Source organism: Alligator sinensis, unplaced genomic scaffold, assembly GCF_000455745.1.
Source record: "Alligator sinensis unplaced genomic scaffold, ASM45574v1 scaffold444_1, whole genome shotgun sequence".
NCBI lineage: Eukaryota > Metazoa > Chordata > Crocodylia > Alligatoridae > Alligator > Alligator sinensis.
In genome coordinates, this window is record NW_005841886.1 from 3,113,753 (window position 1) to 3,131,250 (window position 17,498).

At 42.2% G+C, this 17,498-nt stretch overlaps 1 protein-coding gene across 5 annotated transcripts in view; it reads left to right on the forward strand.

The window, feature by feature from the left end:
• The window catches only part of CDC27 (cell division cycle 27), an 81,865-nt gene extending 67,360 nt beyond the window's left edge, over window positions 1-14,505 (forward strand). For 4 of the 5 annotated variants that reach the window (XM_006017840.3, XM_006017841.3, XM_006017842.3 and 1 more), the window contains exons 15-19: window positions 11-128; window positions 1,262-1,390; window positions 6,428-6,502; window positions 8,794-8,974; window positions 11,421-14,505. In XM_006017840.3, coding sequence (XP_006017902.1) covers window positions 11-128; window positions 1,262-1,390; window positions 6,428-6,502; window positions 8,794-8,974; window positions 11,421-11,503 — 586 coding nt within the window. In that variant the 3' untranslated portion in view covers window positions 11,504-14,505. Of the gene's footprint in view, window positions 1-10; window positions 129-1,261; window positions 1,391-6,427; window positions 6,503-8,772; window positions 8,975-11,420 lie in introns of those variants that run through there. The other variant, XM_025196880.1, reaches the window with a different exon arrangement.
• The last annotated feature ends 2,993 nt before the right edge of the window (window positions 14,506-17,498 follow it).

The following is a 17,498-nucleotide window of genomic DNA, read 5'->3' on the forward strand; positions in this document are numbered from 1 at the left end:
GTATTTGTAGGTATGGGCTAGGAATGATTTATTACAAACAGGAAAAATTCAGCCTAGCAGAAATGCATTTCCAGAAAGCACTTGATATCAATCCTCAGAGCTCAGTCCTACTCTGTCACATTGGAGTAGTAAGTAATTGCCCTTAATTCTGTCCTCCTTCTGCCAGTTTCTTTTGTGCCTAATTTTTTAGGGAAGACTCTGTCCTTATGCTTGTGTCAAAACTTATTTACTTGCAGTCAGCAAGTAGAAACATCTGCACTCCTGCTTGAGCATTGATATTGCCTGTGCTATCATGTGTTTGAGTTATGAGGGTACAAATGTTGTGCTTGTGCTCATTCAGCTGACAAGGGCTTGTGAATACTTGTGGTGTTTCCTAGCCAGTGGGTAAAGGAGGATACCCACCACTAGTCCAAGATTGCTTGTCCTGCTCCCAAACTTCTAGCACCCATGTCACACTTGAGCATTTTGTGTATATGCATGGGTGGAATTGGAGATCTGAGAATCAGGTCTGTACTCAGTTCTGTTGAACTTGCAGATATTTATGCAGACTCTTCATACTGCTGGTACATACCCTCATATTGGCATTTCAAGCTTTTGACTGATACTTCACGGCTCCCCGTTTTGCCGTAATAAGGTTCTGGGTTTCACCTGCCTGAATACCTTCTGTCCACTTCTCAGTCACTTGTACTTTTGATGACTCTTAATTTTAAAACTATTTTAGTAAGCTCTGTAAGTTGCTCTGCACAGTGAAATAGTAGGCAGAAGGTACTGGCTGATGTGTCTAAGACTTTAGTTTAATCAAAACTTAGCTGCCTAAAAATTTGTGCTATTGTTTGTATAGGTCAGTCCCTCTGCCAGTGAATAAAACATACAATAACCACTTGGCAAATGCTCCTTTATAATGCTGCTTTTATATATTGATGATTTGCAGTGTGTGGTCCACAAGTAATTGTGGCAATTGATTATGTAGCCATCAGCTAGTACTGTTTCATCTGCACTATGACAACAAAGGGCATCAAAACCACTTATCTAGCTCCTTTTACTTCTATATTCTAGAATGTGGTGGCATTTTGCAGTAAAAGACACATTACCATTTTTCAGTCTGGCTTAGTAATAAAAGAGTTATTTAGATATTGAGTCTTAAGAATTGTACTTTGAAGGCAACAGATCTAGTCAAGTATATTGTAATAGTCTGGCAAGTCAGATGTCTTCCTAGATTTTCTCTTTAAGTCTATTTAATGTCATCTCTGTTCCACTGTAGGTCCAGCATGCACTGAAAAAATCTGAAAAGGCTTTGGATACACTAAATAAAGCTATTAACATTGACCCCAAGAATCCACTATGCAAATTCCATAGAGCCTCTGTATTATTTGCAAATGAAAAATATAAGGTAAGACATGGATCTTGGAAACTTGAAATCTTGCTCTATTCCTTGAAGTTTGTAGCTGCCTGTGAATGGAGCAGGGGGTGACGTGTAGGGGGTGCACGCGGGTGCATGTGCACCCCCTGCCTGTGGTGGTGCACCCCCTACAAAAAGGTGCCACTGACATCGTCAGCGGTGCCTGTGGGCGGTTGCCGCTCGCCCCCCTGCCGGCAGCACTGCCGTGGTGTCTGCGGGCGGTCCGCAATCCCTGCTGGCTGCGGCCACCACTGCCAGCGGTGGCTGCGGATGGTCACCGACCCTTGGTTGGCACTCACCACTCCCCCCATCCTTCCACTGCTGATGGTGCCGTGGGCTGTGGGAGCTCACCCGCTTACCACTGCCGGGCTCCTGCCGCTCTTGCCACCATGCTTCCACCGCTGCCGTGCGCCCCCCCCCCAGCCACGAGTCATTCATGCAATGAAGATGCATTAGAACAGGAGTCGGCAACGGTTTTGGGTAGACTGCCAAAAACACCTGCAACCTTGATTTGTAAGATGTTGGCATACCATGGCAGAGAGCCAGGGAGCCATGAGGGGTCTGTTGTGGGGCTGTGCTGCCTTGTTGTGGCAGCATAGCCCCAGCCCCTTCCCCACCATCCTCCCCAAAGCCTGCATGCCAAGCAAAATCCTTTTGCATGCCATGCTCTGGCACCTGTGCTGAGGGTTGCCTACCTCTGCATTAAAAGTTAATCAAGTCTTGACTCTAATGGAAGTTGAGACTTGCTTGGAGTGTATTTTATACGATGATCGCTTCGGCTGTTCAAAAGATTTGCCTCTTTCCCCAGTGTAACACTGAAACAGTTATTTGTATGAATGTTATAACTCCTTTGTCTGAAAGGATGGATTTGGTATCAGGAGGTCTGCTTGGTGCTGGGAACTTCTTCCCCTTACCCAAACCTGGCAGTGGGGGAAGGGGGCGGGGACTGGCTCTGGAAATTCTGTAATGGAGAGGCCTCCATTAGAGGCCTCGTGTTCCATTGTAAGGGATACTTACAATATGGCTTCTCTTCAAGTCTACTTAGCCTAGGGAATGCTGGTTTCATATAAGGTTGGAGAAGGCCCTTGATGTATGTTGGACATACACATGGTCATAAAATATTTGGATTGTGCCCATAATCCAGCTATAAAGTGACAGTTGAATGACCTAAGATGACAAACGCTAGAACTGCTTGTGTAATCCCTCCTGAGAACATATCCTTCTTCCCTCTGTGTCCCAAGCCTGGGTCCAAGGATACTGACACTTGGTGTTCTCCTAAATCTTGGCTAGCAGTAAAGAGAATTGGCAGCAAAATGCATGCTACTGAACTTCTTGATTTGGATGTGGAGAAAGTTGTATATGTTATCACTATTTTTTTTCCAAAGGAAATTTCCAGAAGCACTTGGAACATAAAACTCATCAATTAGAATAAAGCATAATTTAACATCTGATTATGAAGATTAAAAACTCATATTCTTAGCAGCAGGCCTTGTGACATGAACTGAGGCAGATGTCCCAAGCTCAAAAATTTAATTATTGGCCAGTGCCATCACCACTGTGGGAGCTGCATCTGTATTAGATGTTTGTTGTTTAAAAGGGCAACAGGCAGACTACTCAAGCCAGAGATATGTGAAATCTGATTTTTTTTTTTTAATTTAGAGAAACTTATTATAGCCTTCTTTAAAATTAACCATATTTGTGTGAGTTTGTACCAAGTTCTTCAAAAATGGTGCAATGACTGTCCCACAAGCAACTGAAGCTGTAGGCCATCAGATAAGAGGAAGCTGGACAACTTGGATCTGACTTCATTATCTTGAGCCATGTAGAGATGTTTATGCTTGTTTAAAATGTTGCTCTCCTTCCCTTACTGTCCTGTCTGGCTAGCTGGTAGGCTAATCTTCTTTCTTGTCTTTCTTGACAATGTAAGACAGGTCAGTCTGGTTTTATTGAGACCTTATCTGTACACACATACAGAAGGAGAAATAATTGCACCAATAGGGACTTGCATCTGGAATTTCCCAAGTGTGTTACAACATGTTAAGGTCGGACACAATACTTCAGTAAGTTCTTGAAATAAAATTTGAGTAGGACAAATACAAACTGGATTGCAGGAGGAAGTCCTAAGGGGGCTCGAATATAACAAATCTCAGGCCATCCAGGACTCAGTCCTATACTATCTGTGGTTTATCCATTATACTTTCATAGTGCAGCAGTCTGACATGACATCTGTTAAGTCATATACTGCAACATGAAGACTCCCCAGACTCTCTCCCACATAGACAATTTTGGATGAACAGGTGGAATTCATGGGTTAGAGGAATCTTTACTGTTGTTTTATCATTGTTCAGGATAATTTGCTCATGGTGATATTTTTTTTTTTTTTCCTGAATTCAAAATGAAAACTTTTTGTTTGAAAAATAATTTTTGGATTGGCATTAGGCCTTTAAAAATACACTGTGCTATATTTTGTAAAGTATTTTGACTTTAGATCAGTCATTTTGTGGCTGGGGTGCTATGAGAACCTGTTGGGGTGTCATGATGCCAGCTGTGGCCAGGTGAAACTAACATTTTCCAGGAACCACACTGGAGCCAAACTAGAAAGCAGCTGTGACAAGTGGATGCTGCTGCTTCCATTGGGTTTATCTAACTCTAATGCAGACCCAAGCTCCTGCTCCTGCATAGTCCTTCCCAGTCTGATCCCACACACACACCTCCTGGAAACTGAGTCATGGAGGACCATTCCATCAGGTAGCAGAGGTGGTAGCTGACAGCTTCGAGTTGAGCACCTCTGTTGCACCACCTGCGTTGCCCAGTAGAACTGTTCGCTTCATTTCCAGGAGGTACATGTGGGGCTGAACCAGGAAGGGCTGTGGCATGAGGCAGGGTGCCTGCCTGGCTTAGGTTTATGAAATAACCTTAATGCAGGCAGGTATGTGCATGCGTATCCCTTTCCAATCTGGTTGTACGCAAGGCACTCTTTTTACTTGGTGGTGACAGCAGCACCCTGGTTGAAAAGTGAAGAAGTAAGGTGGGGCACCACAACAGTGGTTCTCAACCACCGTGATGCCAAATTAAAAAAAGTTGTGGAGTGGTGCCCTGACTCTCCTGCTTGAGATATGAAAAGCAAATTCTTACTGAATTTTGTATTTTAAATTTCACTAGTATTCGTTTTATTGTTTTTGTTTGTTTTAATTTGAATATAAGCAAAAAAAGAAAAATGGGACAAAGGCCTGATCCTGCAAACACTTAAGCAGGTACATAACTTTATTCGCATGAATAGTCTCCATTAACTTCAGTCAGATTATTCATAGTCAAAGCTAAACTGATGCATAAGTATTCACAGCATCAGGAGCCAGAAGTTGAGGTTTTAATCAAATTAACTTTTTGCAATTTTGGTACTTCAGAAGAAGAAAATTCCTTTGGTGTCAACAGTAAAGAAGGGTATGAGACTAGTGTTTTGGTTCTGAGATTTTTGTTCCCTTTTAACTTTCAGTGTACATTCACAGTATAGGCCACTGTCTCTTTGAATGCATCTAAAACCCCGTATTTGCTATAGTAAAAGGGTATTTTCAAAAGAGCCTAAGTTAATTTTTAAAAGCATAAATCCTAATGCAAAACATTTTTAGTTTTCTCAACTTTTGGAAGAGCAATATATTGGAAGTGTTTGCAGTGTGCGTAGTCTCTGCTTATTATAATTTGTTATCATAGTAAGGATCTTGAAACTGTGGGGATCACTTTTCTTGGCACAGATCCACATTTTGTTTGAAATGTCTCAGAAGCAAAATGTTTATGTAAAACCTGAAGTTCTAATAATTAGGAATCTAAAGAAGTTCAAAACATCCACTTCAATCTGGAACTGTGAAAGAGAAGAGGGGAGGGAAAAACCAAAACTAGCTACCTGGAAACAAAGGCCCCTGGCAGACGTTACACTTAAGATGTGATTAACTGGTTAATTATGTCTTTAGTAACCCAGCCACATGTTAATGCAGTTAATGGTGCAATAAAGCAAGAAATAAACCACAATTTTTTTACACACAATATGTGTAAACTCTTGTGGCTGATTCCCATTGCACTTTAAATTGAACGTGTGGTCAAGCATCAGTTGATTGGGGTTCTTAGCCTTGGTAGCACATGGGAGTCTTTGACTCCCATGTGCCCCTGAGGCTGGGAGCCCCAATAAACTGACTGCCACTCCCTGCCTTGGGGGTACATTGAAGCCAAGGGCTCTGGTGTGACCCCAAAGCTGGGTCCTGCTCCCAGCTTTGGGAGGTACACCAGAGCCCTTAGCTTCAACGCATCCCTGAGGCTGGGAGTGACAGTCAGCTGTTCAGGGCTTTGAGTCTCAGGGCTGTATCAGAGTCAAGGGCTCTGATGCACTCCCAAGGCTAGGACTGGTAGTCAGCCGATTGGGACTCCCAGTCTTGGGAGTGCATCAGAGCCCTTGACTGGGATGCACTCCTGAGGCTGGGAGCACTGATCAGCTGACTGGCTTGCTACTTGACAGTACAGGAGGAGCCCAGGATTATGATCTTGGGTTCCCCCCCTGCACTGAAAACATGGCTCAATTTGGGATCTGATCCCAGATCCCATAACTGTCTCGTGTAATGTGCCTGTAGCATGGCAGGAGGCACAATTGTTGGTGAAATGCATCAGATTCCATCACATCTTAATTGAGGGTCTACCAGGAGCCAAAGATTTTACGTTCTAAAGTTCTGTTTTTAAGCATTACTTTCATAAACCCTGTGAGTTACTTAAAAACATATTTTATATTTGTAGAGTGTTGGTTCACAGAGAAAATTAACTTTGCTAGGTTAAAAGTTAGCTTTTATGGTGTCATGGTTAACAAGATAAACTTCCATAGTTTGGGTGGGAGAGGTTTGGAGGGAGGTAAGATTTTTTTTTTTTTTCTTTTTAATTGACTAGTTTTATTTGTCTCTATGGGATTGATTTATTACAGCCCTGATTCAAACTTGCTGAGTGTTTTTTTTTTTTTTTTTTTTTTTTTTTTTTTTTTATTTTCTCTTTCAGTCTGCTTTACAAGAACTTGAAGAACTGAAGCAGATTGTTCCCAAAGAGTCACTTGTTTACTTCTTAATAGGAAAGGTAAAAACTGAGTATAGTTCCACGAAATGCAACTAATTATAAGCCCCTTGGATTTCCTTTATTGCATGGAAATGAGCCTATATATTAATTTTCCTGTCACCACAAAGCTGTATCCATTTTGGCCAGTCTTCTGAAAGTCCCCATGCAAGTCTCACCATATATAAATTAGCAACTGTATAAAGATTTCTATTTCTTTTATTGTTGAAGCTTAATTTTGTGAGCCAGAAGCATCTTTTATACCTGCTATGACTACATTACTGTCAATTTAACTTAACGGACAACTTGTTCTAAAAACCATGAAAAAGGTTAATGTAAAATCCCTCTATGAAAAACAGATGCATGAGTTTGTGTACAGAAACATTGTACCTTTCACTAAAAATGAGACTGCAGTTTCAGAATTGTGGTCAGTACAGTCCATGTAGGATCCTACCTAGCACCTCACCTCTGTACAACTTAGGTTAAAGAATGACTATCCCCCGTATCGGACACGTCCATGCAAATAGATACGTATTTGCAGAGATGTAATCAAGCCATTTAGTGTCAGTTGAAAATGCTGAACAAAACATTTGCAAAATTCTGTAGATTTCTGATGCATACAGAGTAGAGGAAACTTCTTGTTTCAGCCAAAAGTTTCTCAAAAACAGTTGTCTAGAATAAGGTCCTTTTACTTGGAGACATTGACTAATAAAACTTTGCAGAGGTTTTAACTTGCAGACATGGGGAACCTCTGGGTCTTGAGTGCTTGACCACTATGACATGCTGTGATGCCTTTCGCAATAGCCACTAGCAAAGTGAAGTCTGCGCAAGTTAAAACTTCCTGCCCTGTGAATTTTTCTTGCTCACTTTGAATCCTTTCATAATGTTCCTGAACTAAGTCTTGGAAATCAGAGGGAAGTCTTTCAGTTTCCTAATGTAGCCACCAGCAGTAAAAGTTGCTGATTTGTCTTTAATAAATATGCTTCTAGTTGACCAAAATCTTGTATTTTATATGCTGCTTAGTGTGTGACTTTTCAAAATGGATGCAGCTTTCTTTTAAGTTTGCTGTTTTTTTTTCTCTGATGGCTTTGCTCTTCCTATACAGCAGGGATTTATATTGACCTTTCTACCTTTTTTTTTATGCTTCGTTTTACTTGCCATTTACAGATCACAAAAACCTTCCTTCTGAAAAATGTAATAAGTAATATCCTGATCAAATGCAGAAAAGGGGATTTGCAGATTGCCTCTAGGTTGTCTTTTCTAGATCAATAATTTTATATTAAAAGAGAATGCAATTGTAGAAAAAGGTGCCAAAGTACTTGTTCTGCTGATTAGTCTTTGATAAAGAACATGCAGCATGGGCAGCAGCAGTCACAAATATGCCTCAGCTCTTTCTCCTTCTAATGTGGACACATACCTGTCTCCTAAGAAACGGCCTGAAATAAATCTGTCTCCTTTAAAACATTACCTAGCTGTTAAATGTCAGTGCCTTTGGTCCCTATCAAACAGATGAATTTTATGCAGTTGTTGATAGTATTCTTTAAGCCATCCAGTACCATTTTTTGGCATCTATTTCTATATAAACAGTTACCATATTTTTAAAAATGTAATTTTATATCCTTATTTTTGTTTAAAAGCTTGTCTTGGGTCTCTAACATACCAGCAACACTTAAGGGAAAACTATGAATAGGGATCTACTTAATCTGGGATTTTGCAGATTTCAGAGAAACCGCAAAATCTGCAATTGTCCACAATATCAACTTAAAAAAAATACTTAATAAAATGTGGCTCCTCAGTGGGAGCCAGTGGTCCTCGGTGCCTTGCAGCCTGCCTAGATGGGGAAGGTGCCGGCTGACAGGGTGGCATGGATGGTAGCCAGCAGCCAAGATGGCAGCCAGCCCCTTGTCCCTTCTTCCCCCAGGGCCTCTCTCCCAATCGGCAGCAAGGGGCAGGGCTGCTGGGAAATGCCTGTGAAATTGGCTTTTCGTGCTGTAACCAAGCCACGAAATTCGCAGCCAAACAAAAGAATTTAAGTAGGTCCCTACCTATTGGGTGTGAAACATGGTCATGAAGATGATGGAGACTGGTTTAATTGTATTGGATTTTCTAATGCAGGAACGATTGTCCTGCAGATTGGTCACCTCTACTAGAGGAGAACATTCCATGTACTTCCATTTAGTCTGCCATTTTTCACGTGCCAGTAGGACTTCTGAACATGAGTGGCCATTAATCTTTGTTTTGTAAATCGCTATTGGATAACATGTTGTCAAGTAGCAACTTAATAGAAAAGGTAGTGTTATCATTTTTATTTTTAGGTTTATAAAAAATTGGGTCAAACTCACTTGGCCCTGATGAATTTCTCATGGGCAATGGACTTAGATCCCAAAGGAGCCAACAACCAGATCAAAGAGGCTATCGATAAACGCTATCTTCCAGATGATGAGGAACCAATAACTCAAGAAGAGCAGATCAGTGAATGCTATCCATATGAGTCAGGTTTGTATTTCCAGTTCATATTGCAAATAAACATTTTTACTAAGAAACCAGCTAATGTTAATGAGTAATTCAGAATCCCAAATTTAATAATTTGAAGGTGCCATATATCTGTCAACTTCAGTTTTCTTTAGTAATCAACTAGGCTGGGTTTCCTTGTAATAAACACTAGGGGTGCACCGATTTCTTTTTTTTTTTTTTTTTGACTGATACCAAAAGGCAATTATTAACCAGCCATGTTGGCTGATACCTATCCCATTACTGATATGCAGCCCAGCAGCTTGGAGAGTAGCATCCAGCCAGTGAGTCTGTGGAGAGGAAGGGTTCAGGGGTGGGGGGGCAATCAAGGCATGTGCCCCCCCGATTTGCACGCAGGGTGAAGGAGGCTGTCTGCTGCGGGCTTGAGGCTAAGGGCTGTACTGGCCTCTTCCTGACGGGGGGTGTACACTTGGGGTGGGCACTGGCAGCGCTGGGAGAGAGGGCTATGGGGTGGAGGGAATGCAGCCACCCCAAAGTTTGCCGTAGCCCCCCTTTCGGTGCTGCTGCTCACTCTGCCCTGAGTGCAGCCCTGGCCCAGCTCCTGCAGCAGGCAGCCCACCCTCACCCTGCACACACATCCGTGGGGCACATGCCCCCCATGCCTTCCCCGGGGGTGCACACTGTGGCAGGAGCCCCATCCTACCCTGCCCTGCCCTGGCTGAGCAGCCCCTGCCCAGCCCCTACTCCCTCCATCACCATAGGGGCCTCAGTCTGCCCCCCGCATGCCCCTTCCCTCCCCTATGCCTCTTCGTCCTCGCCCCATCTCCCCCAGACTTACCAGCTGGATGCTGGTGTCCAAGCTGCCGGGCTGCATTCCTTGCTGCATGCATGCTGCGGCATTTACTGGTGACAATATTGGCCACATCGGCCAAAAAAGCTGATTTGCTGATAACATCAGTTTTTCTTTTATCAGTGCCAATATGATATGGACCAGTATATCAGTGCACCTCTAATAAACACTTGAAGAAAGAACTCTTGAGAGAATTTAGGTGTTAAACTTGGATAAAGTTATCTTTTGGGGAGGAACAGAACCTAGTTGTCTAAACTACTTTTACAATAAGCAAGGATTTATATAAGTGCTGTTAATATTGTCTTCTATATGCTGTACCCTGAAAGGGACATCTGATTCTTCCATTGGTCACCAAGGAAATAATTGAATTGTATATAAAGGCTCAAAATTTAAAAGTAATGACTATAAAGCAAAGGAAAGTTTAGGCTGGATATCAACAGAAAATACTTCAGTAGTGCTAATTTCAGAGTTAAACAGATATCTCTGGAGGACAGTTATAGAAGCCATGCCATTATTTTGAAACTAAACAGAATACAGCCCAATAAATACACCTTTTGATAATAATTTAGCTTAGAGACTAGCTTAGGTTTCTGCCACCTGACTCTCTTTGTTTTTAGCTTTAAACTCTCAAGATATGTTGGTGGCTGTATTGACTTCCTTAACACAGACACAGATCAGTAACATGCATGGACTGCCACCAAAAAAAAAAAAAAATCCCTCAAAAGGTGAAAATGTTACATACAGATATTAAGCTTTTAATTTGGTGTTGAACACTTACCAAATTGGTCACTTGTGTGTACTGACTTCAGTGACCTTATGATCTTACTGCATTTTTATCTTATTTTTAATGTTCATCTTGTGAAACAAACTTTTTTTTCTATTATAGTCTACACAGGTCACTTAAATAGTTTTTTATGCCTGTCCAGCAGATGGAGATGGAATACTTGAAATGTTGAGCTGTGACTTCAGTTACTAGACATAAGCACTCCAGTAACTTTGTGCTGTTGGACAGATTTAGGATCTCTACTGAAATTTAAAAATCAGAAATGTCTTCTGACTCTAGTCACTTTATTTAAAAAAAAAAATCTAATCTTTCTGGTTGTGCAGATAAACTTGTAATGTGAACCAATGCAGTGTAGTCTTTATGACTACCAAGAGACTGGAAATTTGCTTCTAAGCTTTAAACTTTCTAAGATTCATCTGTCGTAAGTCCTTGAGCCAGCAGGGACTTCAGAGGTTGGTTTGTGTGTTTTGCAGAAGTTGCTCAAGGAGACTTTAAAATAAGGTGATTTTAGGTGGGGGGGGGGGACTTTTTGGTATTTTATTATTTTGCAACATGTACATTAGAGTACTTTCTTTCTTAACTCTTTAGCTCTCATTAGGCTTACATGGGTCATTGTAGGAGACGGTAAGAACAATTATTTGAAAATAGAAAAGTTATACAATATACGGGATCAGGAAGTGTAATCCAGGGATATAGGGTAGTATATTAAATGGTACATTAGAACCTTCTATCCAAGGTATTCATAAGGTATGATAGAGCCTGCAACTTTCACAAGTGATTGTGTAAAATGTACATAGCTCCTGCAAAAAAGACTAATCATATTTGTGTTCTTAAAGTTGGCACAGATGAATCCCAAGAGAGCAGCATGACAGATGCAGATGATACACAACTACATGCAGTTGAAAGTGATGAATTTTAACTTCCAAAAGCCAGTATCTGAGCTTCAGTGTGTGACTGGTACTGTTGTGTTCTCCCCTTCCTTCATATACTGGGTCTTCACCTCACTGAGCCAGCATTGTCATTATTCTTCACTGACACCATGAGTGCACCACTCTGACTTCAACTGTACACAGAATGAATGGCAGTGCAATATTCAGCTGCTACTGAGTCTGACTAGTTGGCTCTTGTACATTTATGGAAATGACAATTTGAGGAGGAAAGACTATTTGGACTCCCCTTTACTGGAAAACTATCATGGAGGAAAGACATGTGTTTTGCTGTAAGGGAGCCAGTAGATGTGGGGATAGTACTAATGAAGCAGTTTCTTGTTCTTTCTCCAGAAATGTGTCTTAGTTTGGTTCTTTCTTGGTAAGCGGAGTGCTGAACTTCATTTCCAAGTTCTTCAAGGACAGTGTTGAAAAGCGCAGGATGGGACATGTTAAAGACTTTTGCATATTGCAGTGTAACTTAAACACCAGGGAATTTAAATGACCTTAGAGTCATCGTGTCTCCAGTGAACAAAAGTAACACACGTGCTCAGGACTTGGAGTATGTCAGAATATATAAAATACCCAGTGTTCCTAGGGAAAGCATAAAATTGCTTTTAGCCAATGGGCCATGCTGCAGAATTGCAAATTTCAAAGAACGCTTTTCTGTTCTAACCAAGAGTTAATTTATTCATCTACTTTCCAAAATGTCAACTGTTGTCTACTTTAGAACTTGAGAGAAACAAGTCAGTAACATGTTTCCGCCTCTTCACATGCCCCTTGATTCTGTCCTAACACTCAACAAATAACAGTTCAACTTTAAGAGCAAAATCAAGAGAGACCTGTAGATAGAATTGTAATGTAGAAAGGATAAACTAATAAATTACAGTGACTACTTTGTTGCTAAGTAGGTAAAGAAGCCAGAAAGACAGCGGAAGCCTTAATACAATCAGAACCTTACAGTAAGATGTATCAAATATTTGTCCAAGACAGTATCCTTTTAAAACTATTTTGTAAAAGTGTTGTTTGAGCAGAATGCAAAATGTGCAATTATCCTTTTTCTTTTTTAAGCCATTCCTTAAGATTCTTGGAGTACACTTTTCGCTCTAACTATGTTAGTAGGAATTTAACCCCCCAGAGGCTATTTCTGTGAGAAGAAAGCTACACTGTGGTAAGGACTCTAAAGTGATCTTTTTCTGTAGCATTCTACAACAAAGATTGGTGCCCTTTATGCAGTGATCATAAAGAAAGTGTATGATACAATGTAGCAGTTTTAAAGAGCAAATTTATGCACAATAAATTGGGAATTATTTGAATTTCACAGCAGCATACTTGTTGTGATCAGTCTTAAAATGTGTTCCTTAACTTTTTTTTTCTTTTTTTAAAATGTATATTACTAGAGAGCCTTTAGTTACCAATAGTAGATCTTTAATTTTTTTAAATTTTTTTAATGTCCTTGTCCTAGAGTGGTACAAAATGTCCTATCACACCTATTGTTTGGTTGTGAGATGTATGGACACTATTTTGTTTATCAGAAAGAGAAAATTTACAGACCCTGTACAATAAATATCATTCTCTATGACTGAGTGGACATGCATTGAAAAAAATAAACTAAACTCCCCTAATGGTAAAGAAAAACGTGAGCTATAATAACGAATGAAACTGTCATGCTTCTGTCATGCACTTCAAATATCTGTGTCTGGAAGTAGACAAAATCCCCTTATAAATCATGTAGGGGTTTCGGCTGAGTAAGGTATACTACATGCAAGACTTGTTTTAGTGATGGAAAAGTATTTCAGAAGGACTCTTCTCTTGTCTGATGATCCCTCCTTTAAGAAGACACCAGTGTAGAAAATCCCCAAGGGCTAATCTGCATCTATAGTAAAGTATATTCACATGCTGTTCCTACATAGCATTCATTAAGGTGCCTCTATAGTTACCTTGTCTTCTCTCTTAGTCTTAAAGCAGCTCTGCTCCTTAAGGCTGGGATCCACACTTACTTCGTAACTCATCCTTGTGAAAACTAAGCATCCATTTGTCTGGAGGTGCAGTCTGTGCGCAAAATAGCTACAGTGTGTAATTGGTCACTTTTTTGGATACTCTCAGAAGTTTACATTTGCTAAACAAAAAGCAGAAATCCTTTCCAAAGCCTATCTACTGATGAGCTGGAAAATTCTGGTTGAAGCCATTTAAATCTGGTTGTTTTGATTAACAGGACATGGACAGTGTTTGAAACCCCAAACTTAATTTGATAAGCTTCCTTGTTTTGAAAAAAACATATGCTACTTGGAGATTTTCCCTTAAACAATGCCGTTTGCTTAACTGCAAGCTACAGATGGGGAGGAGAAAGCAGAGGGAACACTTTGAATTGAATTTGGGGGAAGGGGTGTTTTTGTTTTTGTTCTTACAATTTTGTTTCTTTAAAAATTGCGTGAACTGTTGTACTAGAGTTCACTTTGTAAAATACCCTGCAAAGGGCTCTTAACTCTGAGACAGGATTTTAAAAGGATGCTATTTCTAATTTGAACATTAGTACTTAAAATATTAAATTGTCCCCTTCTTTATTTGTACTTCATCACTTGAAAAAAATAAATTTAAGATTTGCAAGTAACATTTAAACCATGCTGCTATCATCTAAACATATGTGAAAAAATCAGTATTTAATCCATAAAAATATGCTCTCTTGGAGGGGAGAGTAAGCATGACGCACTCTGACAGCCAGATTAGAGCAAACGTGTTCACTAAAAAAATAGGGAAGTGTCTTTTTTTCTTAATATAAAAACATGAAAAAGCAAAGCGTGGGTGTGGTGTGTACTATTTTGCATTGAAACAATGTAATTTTTGTCTTTTCCTTTTTTGCTTTTCCTGACTTTTTATTTCAGAAATTGTACAGTCTTAGAAAAAAGTCTTTTCTGTTAATATATTTGCGATTCATTAAAGGATGTGGAAAATCCAAATAAACTACTTTTAAAAGCAGTTTTATAAGCAGGGGTGTCTTTAACTCCTTTTAAATCAGACTGCCAAGAAGCAGATGAGCTTCTCACTAATGGAGCAAGCCCTCTGCATGGGAGTAGTCTTGCTGAGTTTGTTGTGGGGACTACTACACATGAAGTGTTACCTGGATTGGACTGGACATCTGCTTTGGCAAGAGAAAACAAGAATCGTTTTCTCTCTTGGGGCAGGGGGTGGAGGGAGGGAGGTTGGTACTCTGTCGCTTTCCATGGCTGCCATTCACTCTGTTCAGGAAACAGGTATAATATCACTAGCAACAATAAGAGGTTGGGGTTTTTTTAATACCAACAACAGCACAACCCTCCTTCTCCTTTCTCCAAGAAGGCCCACTTGGAGAGTGAAGAAAAGTTGATCTTTTTGCTTACTCTTTGACTTATCTGAGGGTTGGTCTACAAGTATGTGGCAATGGAACTTTGTACAAATACTTGAATGAAGAAATATGCACAAGCTGTATTAGTCTGATACAGTGGATAGAGGCACTACTAGGTGATTTATAGTGACCTTTTAGTTGTTGCCATGTCTAGTAGTATACTGCTGACAGTGACTTATCCTTTTTGGCTAGGTATCAGGTTAGCAGTAGTGGATGCAGCCTTGCAAGTGATGGCTGCTGCTCTTCAGCCCTAAGACAAATATGGTAATTACTGGTCTGATGTCAGGGAGCAGAAGAAATTTTAATATCGGCTGAGGAGGGAAGGGAACCCAGATCAAAACAGTGAGTAGTCTTCTAAAACAACCCATGTCTTGAAACCATGTGAAAGACCTACACAAATGGGGGAGCAGTGAGTGAACTAAGTTGTCAAAGGCACAATATAAAATTGAAAATAATTTTCTTGACCTCTAGTGCAGTACCACTGGGTGTTTATAACATTGTCTAATACTAGGTGGTCATTTGTACAGGCATATCAAGTTTGTTTGTTTTTATGAAGGGTTTTTTTTAATCTTAACTAGTGACAGTAATCTTTACCCTGCTCATTTTCTTATGTATGTATTTGACTTCCAATTTTCTGCTAAATGGAAGAACCAAAATGGATAATTAAAAAAAAAAAAAAAAATTAATTCCCAGTGGGACTGTTTACATGAGATGCTTTACTGCACAGCAGACTAATTGACTGTGCAGTAAAGTGTCACCGTCTACACATGCAGACACTTACTGCACAGTTAATTAGTCTACTTCATGGTTAATTTGCTACCTGCAAATGCAGATAGAAAATTAACTGTGCTGTAGTTACTGTGCGGTAGTGCATATGTAGATGCCAACCAGAAGCAAATTTGCTCCTGGTCAGCCCCACTACCAGGGGGCTACCCAAGGCCCATGGGGCTTAGAGCTTCTTCAGCCCCAGGGCTGGGTGGCTCTTTGCCTGCCCCATCCTGGCTCTTTATAACGCTGCAGTGATCCCGGGGCCCTGAGCCACCTACAGCCAGCCTCTGGCCCTCAGGTCCCAGAGCAGTGGCCCCAGGCCAGATGCAGCAGCCTGCACTGGTCCCCACACAGTCCCACCACCTGCCTGCCTGTCCCACACTGTCTCTGCACTGGGTACTACAAACATCTGCCCAGGCCTGCCAGCACCTGGACTGTCATGGCCCCTGAGGACCATCAAGGGAGCCATGCTGGCGTCATCCCTGATGCCAGCACTGCCTCCCAGGGGTGGAACTGGTCTCAGGAAGAGATGGCCTGTAGGCACAAGGCCAAAGTCCTGAGCCAGTTTGCTCAGAGCAGGCACTTCAACACCCATGTCTGAGGGCCTGTCAGACCTCATGGAGGAGCGCAGGCACGACCAGTTGGCACGCTAATGCCGCAGAAACTTCAAGGCCCTGCGGGCACAGTGGGCATCACCGACCACAGTAGCTGGTTGGGGGTTACCCACAAGACTATACCATTTATGCAGCATCTCGATCAGATCCTCATGCCCCAGGACCCTGAATGGAGCCACTGAAGGCAGCCTGCCCAAGCTTCTGCTGGTGGCCTGGCAGCCGTGAAGAGGTATCATCAGCAGGGGAAGGGCCCCTTGGGGCACCAGGAGCCCATCCTGCTGCAGTCCCTGCTGCCAGCATCATCCAAGAGCCCTGGCAGCCCGAGCCAGTGCTTGTTCTGCCAGCTCTTGAGTGCACAGCTCTACCCATGAGGCCATCCCAGCCATAGCACCACCTGCCCTCACTCCAGCTCCTCCCCAGAGGGAACCCCTTCCCAGGCAGCCAGGCGCTGTGCCCCTACACCCCAGAACAACAGCACTGGGAGCCATGCATCATCACCGCCAGGGGGGACAGACTCAGACCACTGGGTGTGCCTTTCACACCTACCAGGTAAGCTCTGCACTGGGGGGAGGGCCTTCCTTGCCCCTGCCTGGCTGAGCCCCCCCTGGCTCCTGGAGTTCACTGACACAGCATGGAGAGAGGTGGAAGGTAGTGCAAAACTTTGAGCAGCCTGTGCCCCCTCAGCCAGGCAGGCACAGACCTCTCGTATGCAGAGAAATGTCAGTGCCAGCAGCGATGTCATCCTTGGCTGCAGGGGGCAAGGACATATAGCATACAGGTACCCTTCCAGGCAGTGACAAATGTGGGGCAAAGCAAGATTTCCTGCCTTGTTTTCAAACCTCAGAGTCCTGTGACAGTTTCTCAGGTGTACCTGGGGCACCATGGCAATCAGCAGAAGCAGCAGGGCATAGTGGGTTGGGTATCCCTCAGTCTGTGCAAACAGCTCCTCGTGGCAGACCTGGGACACTCTCAATAGGGACATGCTCGGGACATAGGGTAGGTGTGGGGGGCGACTCCAGGGTACCTTTCTGGAGAGGCCCCCTGGAGGGAGGGCAGGGATGCCACCAACTCTGCATCGCAGTTGTCCAGAAGCTGCCTGTGCACTGTGGGCCTGGTAGCAACAGAGGAGATGGCCTGGCCTGTGTGGGAAGTGGGTCTAGAGTCCTGGCAGCTTATGGTGCCAGGAGCCAGACCTGTCCAGGCCTGGGAAAAAGGGAGGGGAAG